General features: G+C 35.1%; 1 protein-coding gene across 10 annotated transcripts; it reads left to right on the top strand.

Annotated features, from left to right (window-relative positions):
* The first annotated feature begins 886 nt into the window (after positions 1-886).
* LOC145116394 (TMV resistance protein N-like) lies at positions 887-7,189 on the top strand. 10 transcript variants are annotated; one of them, XR_013712054.1, is made up of 5 exons: positions 887-1,494; positions 2,251-3,352; positions 3,441-3,563; positions 3,656-3,749; positions 5,624-5,639. XR_013712054.1 is itself a non-coding variant. In XM_079052734.1 (5 exons), the coding sequence occupies exons 1-5, from the start codon at positions 1,016-1,018 to the stop codon at positions 6,824-6,826; spliced, it is 1,932 nt and encodes a 643-aa protein (XP_078908860.1). In that variant the 5' UTR covers positions 887-1,015; the 3' UTR covers positions 6,827-7,189. The 10 variants fall into 10 exon arrangements, 8 of the variants coding, with proteins under 8 accessions (XP_078908860.1, XP_078908861.1, XP_078908867.1 ...); XR_013712053.1 differs by lacking the exon at positions 5,624-5,639 and adding an exon at positions 3,855-3,966; XM_079052734.1 differs by adding an exon at positions 6,807-7,189 and having other exon boundaries at positions 3,441-3,749; positions 5,624-5,645.
* The last annotated feature ends 700 nt before the right edge of the window (positions 7,190-7,889 follow it).

Here is a 7,889-nt window from a genome sequence, read left to right as displayed (position 1 = left end):
CTTAACTTCGAAAACCCACATCCATTACTCCCAAAACACGAATAACGTGAAGAATTGCAGGTGTTTGAACTCTTCTTCAGATCTGGCTGGAAATCCAAGGCTCTGGCAATTACATTTTCGACCCCATGAACTCCCACCTCCGCCGTGGATACAATATTCATCGTTTTCTCTTGCCACCTCCAACATCAATCTTCCAAATCGAATCAAGGTTCTTCCATGACCTGAAAGATAAATATATTTACATCATCACTAAGTTTCTCTGACGAGGTACTCCAATCACGGTTCTTTGATGGGAATTTTAGTTAGAAGCAAATCAGTGTTGATTAATCATGTTTTAGTTAGTTCAAACTGATGTAGTTGAACAACGCCAGTCACTAGTCTGATGGCAAAGGGAAGATTATCATGGTCTTCTTCAAATAAGTATGTATCCAATATTTCTTTGTTATTTCTGGCGAGCTACTGTAACATACCTCGAGTGAATTCATGACCTGAAGACTACATTAGATCCTGCTAATTTCAGTGATATCAAAATCGAATCAGTGCTTTTTCTATTTGTACACTTAGAAAAAACATTTGTATCATCATTATTCATTTTGAGCTCGCCAACAGATTCTTTCAGAGATCAAGAGAATTAAAAAGAGGTGTGAAGGTGAAAAACTTAGTATCATGGTTACAGGACATGGTCATTTTAGGACCTAACGGTGAAAAGAAAAAGTTGAACTGGGAATGTAATTTTGGACAATCACAAGGATCATTTATGTAATTACTCTAAGTTTTATAACCATTTAAAAAAGGACAAGTTTTAAATAAGCAATCCCAAATATCCCTTAAATTGCAAGTTGTGGGTTTGGTAGGTTTTATTGGTGATTTTTGGGGTTGACTTTCACGTTCTCAGTATTGAACCATCGTTCTGAGGATTATACACTTATCTCCTCTGAGTTTCTTTGCAATTGTTTTGTATAAATTTTCTCCAACAAAGACTTGAATTTATAGGATCCTTCAAGGCGATTTATCAATGGCATCTTCTTCTGCTTCATCCATCCACAAGAGTTTTAAATATGATGTATTTTTGAGTTTTAGAGGCGAAGACACTCGTACAAATTTTGTTGATCATCTTTATTATGCTCTTCAGCAGAAAGGAATTTACACTTACAAAGACGATGAGAGAATCAAGAAAGGGAAAAGGATACACGATGAGCTCATTGGATCCATTGAAGATTCAAAACTCTACATCATTGTTTTCTCAAAAAACTATGCCTCTTCTTCCTGGTGTTTGGATGAGCTTGTGAAGATAATGGAATGTCACAAGACCAACGAGCATACTGCCTACCCGGTATTCTATGATGTGGAGCCCTCTGAGGTCCGCAAACAGAGTGGGGCAGTTGAAAATGCCTTTGCCAAACATGAAAACAAAGAGGCTGCTGGGAAATGGAGGGATGCTCTGAAAGAAGCAGCGGATCTGGCTGGGTGGGGATTGAAGAACACAGCTGATAGGTAATTTTTATCACATATTTGTATTATTCTTTGAATTTGAACCAACAAGAGCCTGAACTAGATCATGGTAGTTTCTCCTTAATAAAAAAGAAAATTTTTACTCAAACTCGGAATATGATATTAAGCATTACCAAACCACCAACGCTGTCAAATGTGACTCAATAGATTCGGCACCCAACACAGCCAAATTATTTTGGCCGAAAATCACGATAAATAATTTATAATCGGCTTTCAATCTCTATATTTTCTTAATGACAAAAGCATAATTCATCATAAGCCAAAAAATTGGGCTAAATGGAAGATATTAGACTTTATGAAACATTACTTCAACTAGGTTTTTGATGTCAGTATAATAGTACCCATATAGCTTTAATAAAGAATAATTTTAAATGTACAATGTTGTAATAAGAAAAAGTGGAAGTACAATGTTGTAATAAGAAAAAGTGGAAGTACAATCCTATAATTAAGAAAAAAGTAGAAAAGACATTGCTATTCTTGCATTCAGCCGTAAAAAGTTTCAACTTCTTGTTATTTTAATTTCTTTAACTAAGTTTACCACAGATGTAAAAGGCCCGGTCATGGCATCTCATGTTGTATTGTCAATCTGACTCAACCTGTCTCGGAATATTAAACATGAAATTGATTATACGACTATCGGACTATGTTATTTCTTCTTACACGTTTGTATGCTTTGAAAGTCAATATTGCTGATGTGAACATTTTGGGTAAGCTTATTGAATCTCCTTTAATATACAGGCACGAAGCTAAGTTCATCCAAAAAATTGTTGAAGAGCTTTCACTAGAGTTAAGAGCTTTCGATTTCAACATTGATGAAAAATTTGTAGGCATGGAGACCCGGATCAATGATGTTTTATTATCTTTGGGTACTGGTTCTGATGATGTTTGCATGATTGGGATCAAGGGAATTGGAGGTGGTGGGAAGACAACTCTAGCCAAGGCTGTTTTTGATCAAATATCCTTTCAATTCGAAAGTAAAAGTTTCGTTGAGAGTGTTCGAGAAGTTTCAAAAGCTTCTTTGTCCGGTTTGAAGTCGTTGCAAAATCAAATCATTTCCGATGTCTTAAATGATCGGGGCATCTCCGTAAGTAGTGTTCATGACGGGATAAACATTATGAAAAGGAGGATGCCTGGTAAAAAGGTTCTTCTTGTTCTAGATGATGTGGATCATATAGAGCAGCTTGAGGTGTTAGCCGGTGAGACGAATTGGTTTAAGCCAGGAAGCCGAATTATCATTACAACAAGAGATGAGCAGGTGCTTGTAGCACACAGAGTGAAATCGATTCATGATGTCAAATTGTTATCAGAAGAGGAAGCAATTTGCCTCTTCAGTAGGTATGCATTTGGGAGAGTGATTCCAAATTTAGGGTACGAAAAACTAGTACAAAGAGTAATATATTATGCTGCTGGTCTTCCTTTAACGATCAAAGTTTTGGGTTCATTTCTCTGTGGTAAGAATGAGTTTGAGTGGATAGATGCCATAGAAAGACTAAAAACAATTCCACTATTAGAAACCCTGAAAAAATTAGAATTAAGTTATATCAGTCTAGAGGAGGATTACAAGGAAATATTCCTAGATGTTGCATGTATACTAAAAGGATGGTCGAAAGCCAATGCAATCAAAGCGCTTGAAAGCTGTGGATTTCATGCTAGAAGTGGTTTAAGAGTTCTTGAGCAAAGATCTCTCATAACTGTTGATCATAGTGGGTATCTGGGCATGCATGACCGTGTTGAAGAAATGGGCAGAAATATTATTCGTTGTTCACACCCCGATAAGCCTTATAAACATAGTCGATTGTGGATTAACAAGGAAATTGAAGATATATTGTCTAATGACTTGGTAAGGATCAAGCTTATGTCAAAGTTGGAGATAAAACATTTTCATTTATTACAATGCAAGTTTCATAGTGACTTCTTTTGTATTGCAGGGTACTGAAGCAACAAGATATATACAATTTTACTCGTGGAAAGTCAGTGCGGAAGTTGTGATGAAAGGTCTTAGAAAGATGAAGGAACTTAGATTTCTTCACGTGTCAGGGGGATCTTTTGAGGCAAGTAAATGTGGTTGTTCTTGTTGGAGTTGGAAATATAATAACTTTTCAAATGCTTTGCGGTATTTGTTTTGGATCGGTTATCCTTTTAGGTCATTACCCAAAACATTTAAAGCAGATAATCTTGTTGCACTTGAGATGGCTCACAGCAAAATCATACATCTTTGGGAAGGGGGAGAAAGAAAGGTATAATTATGATTGGTTGATCCTTTTGCATCACTCATGTGAATGCTATACATCCATTGCTTTGTGATTACACCGATATTTATCGTTTGTTTTTGCTTATATTAGGTTCTTAAACAAGCTGAGATTCCTTGACCTCAGTTATTCAAAGTTGAGGACCCTTAATCTTTTGCTTACTCCAAATATCGAGACATTGAATCTTAAAGGGTGTGGTGATTTGGTAGAGCTTTACGAGCTTGCTAGATGTTTAAAGCTCATAACTATCGACCTTAGTTATTCAATGTTGAGGACCATTAACCTTGGGTCAACTCCCAGTCTCAAGCTGTTAGATCTTGGAGATTGTTGGGGTTTGGTAGAACTTCACATGCCCGGTAGATATCCAAATCTAAGATCCATAAAGCTCAATAATTCAAAGTTGAGGACCCTTGACATTGGACCGACTCCGAATCTCGAGTATTTAGATCTTAAAAATTGTAATGATTTGGAAGAACTTCACATAGCCGATGGATGTCTAAAAAAGCTTGTCTACTTAGACTTGAGTGGTTGTTTGAGGTTTAAATCTTTTAAGTTTAAAATAAAGAATGATACTTTTCCTACCAATAATGATTCTTCTTGTAGTGAGAATGAATCACTTGAGATTGGTCCTTTAGCTGAGTTGTATCTGATAGTGGAATCCCTAGATGGTTGCCCATTACACCCCGGCAATAATTTGCCAAAGTTTCAGTTTACATGTTTTTATAAAGAAGATCGTCCCTTACTGACTAGAAACCTTGAGAAGCTTATTTCTGTAGGTCTGTGTGCTTGCACCAACCTTGATGCGTTTTCAAGAAGCATTTGTGGGTTACAACATCTAAGAGTGCTTAAATTCAAAGGCAGTATTCTCGAGGCACCCAAGGACCTTGACCAGCTAGAATGTCTAGAGAAGCTAGATTTGTCAGATACAGGGATAACAGATATTCCTGAGAGCCTTTGTATGTTGAAACATCTGAAATCTCTCAAACTTGATTTCTGTTTCTTTCTTGAGAAGTTACCTAAGGATCTTGGCCGATTAGAATGCTTAAAGGAGCTAATTTTGTCATATGCAAAGATTAAAGATCTTCCTGATAGCATTTGTATGCTGAAACATCTTGAATTTCTCGAACTTTTTAATTGTCGGTTACTTGAGAAGTTACCTGAAGATTTTGGACAATTAGAATCTTTAGAGAATCTCAACCTCAATCATTGCGAGTTATTACAAGATATCCCGGACAGCATCTGTGAGATGAAATGTCTAAAACGTCTTAGTCTCAACTATTGTATTCAACTTGAGAAATTTCCCGAGGAACTTGGACATTTAGAATGTTTAAAACAGTTAGATTTAGGAGGTGTGTACATAACTCATCTTCCACAGAGCATCTTCTTGTTGAAAGGAGTGCGTATCTATGGGTCAAGAGGGCTTCTTCAGTCATTTGGTTTTACATTCGAGATACAGACCACAGCTTACGAAGAGTTGTGTTACGTAATGATACAAGGCCAGGAAAAGACATCCAGACTAAACTATTATAGCAAGTACTCTTTCTGTTTTCTATTGATAATCTTACTTTGGTTTGAATTTTGAAATTGATATGACAATAATTTATTTTTAGCCAAAAATTATATAATTATATAAAAGGAAAATACATGTACTTTACATACTTACATACAAGAAGAATCCGTGTTATAGTTCTAAGCCGATCCAAAAGGTGTCATTTCTTTTTTATGCATTGGATGTGAAACTCCTAACAACACATGTGGTTCTTGTGAACATCACTTAATACATAACCATTGTATTCCAATTTCTGCATTTGAAATTGTATTTCTGATGCTATCGATCCTAACACTTAAACCATTTCTTGCAGGGAAAAGCAACAAGGGCACAAGGTCTTTTTCTGAACTACTTTTGGAAAGCTATTTAGTTTGCATCTTTTAGTGTAATCAAGTCTTTTCCTTAACTGCTCAATTTGGCTTTCTTGCTTGTTTTAGTCTATGTATTTTGGCACTTCATTAAACTAAACAAGTTTTCATATTCAACCTACACCATGATATATCCAATGTTGCTACTTGCTAGGTTAGGTTTCAGTTGATTGGTAACTCATTGTAAATTTTCTTTCACTTTCTTGACAAAGCTAGAAATGGGTAGATTTTAAAGTACAACGCCTTAATAAAAAAATATGTAAGGTACAATCTTTTTCTTAATTCCTATATTAAGAATTTTCTATCATATAACTACAACTTTAAAAGGTTTTACACTTGGAATATCTGAATTTATCAATGACTTTCTTTGTCTTCTGTCGAAATGTTGATTATTTTGTCAGTTTCGAGTACTATGGATATTATATTTGTTTGACCTGTGTGCTATTGAGTTAATTTTGAGTACTTGGAATATTTGAATCTATGCATGACTTACTTTGTCTACTTATTATCCAAAGAAAAAATGACATTTTTAACAAATTTCTCCATGACGAGTGTCAATTATAACATCTCTCTAATAGGTTGGCAAAAAGAAGTTAAAATGCCCGGTATATTGGTCAAATAAATAATCTTAAGGCCCTTTTGTACTGCATTTGGCATGCATTGTATTAGGTGGGACTGATGTCAATGAATCGAAAGTTGTAATGTTTTGTCCCAACCAAAATGGTGGAAGAAAGTCGGACAACCTGTATAGTTATGTACTTTCATCTATTTGTGTATAATAGCATCAAAGTTTCATTTCTTTCTATTACAACATACTACTTTCAGATTTTACTTACCAATGAATTGCACTTTGGAAACTTTTACCCGGTTATAGCATTGTTTTTTATCCCTTTTTTATATTCTAGCAGTGAAAATTGTTTTGCATTCAGAAAACATTAATTTTTATCATTGTTTTTTTAAGTAGAATGGTGTAATAGGAATCAATATAAGTAGGAGGCTATAATACACAAAATCAATGAAAGTACATTGCTATTTATTTCATTTAGCACAAATTTCATTTAACTAAAAAAGAGGTCATACCAAATAGCGAATAAGGTTTTTACCATCTTTTTACCTTGTCATTGGCAGCCACCTCTGACCCGTGCTAAATCCCCCAGATAGCAAGAAGAAAGTGTAGTGGTGATTCCACACATCCATCAGTTCTTGAGAAGGCTCTTTGTTCACGGGGACTCACACAACTTGCGAACCTATAAACCCGAGAGTGCTACTTCAAGTCCTTCGGAATTCCATTGCGTTTATTCTTGTTTATACTTTCTACTCTCCAAAATTAAAATAGTATATGCATGTGAAATACTTACTAACGAATAAGACTTGAAAGAGAACATCTAATACATTAAAGAGACTTTGTTTGGCAAGACTTGTGTTACTTTTTCATTTTTTTTGTAATTTACTATTCCCAACTAGGTTTGTTTTCCAAACTTTTGATAAATGTTCTTTTGACTTTTGTAAAATTGATATCAGAAAGCCTCAATTGTATTCAAGAACCAGGACCGATATATACACAACATACTTATCAAGAAAAGTAAAAGATCATAGGGATGAAGGGAAGGAAGCTATATACCTTCCTAATCTAATACAAATCTCCATATCAGAAGGTAAATATATGTATAGATAAAAATCAAGAGACTATTGTGTACTGAATCAAATTCTCGGAGAATGGAAATAGATATTTGGATGGTTCAACTTGTGCCATGATAAGCCCCAACTTTACTAGTTTATGGCCAAAGGGGTATTTTGTAACATCTTGTTTCCTTCCATTTCTGGGTCGTGAGCCAGAAGTCGATTGTAACGCCTGTGTTTCTAGGCTAGGCATTAAATATGATGTAATAGTCTAGGCCAACCTTGGTAATTTGTTTTGAAGTAATAAAAAAGTATTATTGGAGTATTATGTGTTTTATACTTAATTATTATGATTTAATAAGTTCAGGATAAAAATAAGTGTCGAAAATAAATGTTAGATAAACCCGATATCGTCGAAGAAAGTTGTAGTGGTTGAAACAAAGATTCCGGAGATATAAAGAATACCGAAATCCGAGTTATAACGAGGAAGTTATGACCTATCGAAGTTTCGCGACAGAACCGACACGACGCTGTGTGGCGTAAAAAGTGAATTTACGATAAAGTGCTTTTTAGCCTTAGCGATCTAAATGA

The sequence above is a fragment of the Lactuca virosa genome, chromosome 5, assembly GCF_052849685.1.
Source record: "Lactuca virosa cultivar CGN04683 chromosome 5, Lactuca_virosa_CGN04683_v6, whole genome shotgun sequence".
In the NCBI taxonomy this organism is placed as follows: Eukaryota; Viridiplantae; Streptophyta; class Magnoliopsida; order Asterales; family Asteraceae; genus Lactuca; species Lactuca virosa.
This window is presented reverse-complemented; position numbering and strand designations above follow the sequence as displayed.

Excerpts from the sequence above, each read along its gene's own strand:
- LOC145116394 (XM_079052734.1), top strand. The coding sequence starts at position 1,016 with ATGGCATCTTCTTCTGCTTCATCCATCCACAAGAGTTTTAAATATGAT. Across the intron at positions 3,353-3,440 it reads ATATATTGTCTAATGACTTG|GGTACTGAAGCAACAAGATA; the intron begins GTAAGGATCAAG and ends TTTGTATTGCAG. Across the intron at positions 5,646-6,806 it reads AAAAGCAACAAGGGCACAAG|CCACCTCTGACCCGTGCTAA; the intron begins GTCTTTTTCTGA and ends TGTCATTGGCAG.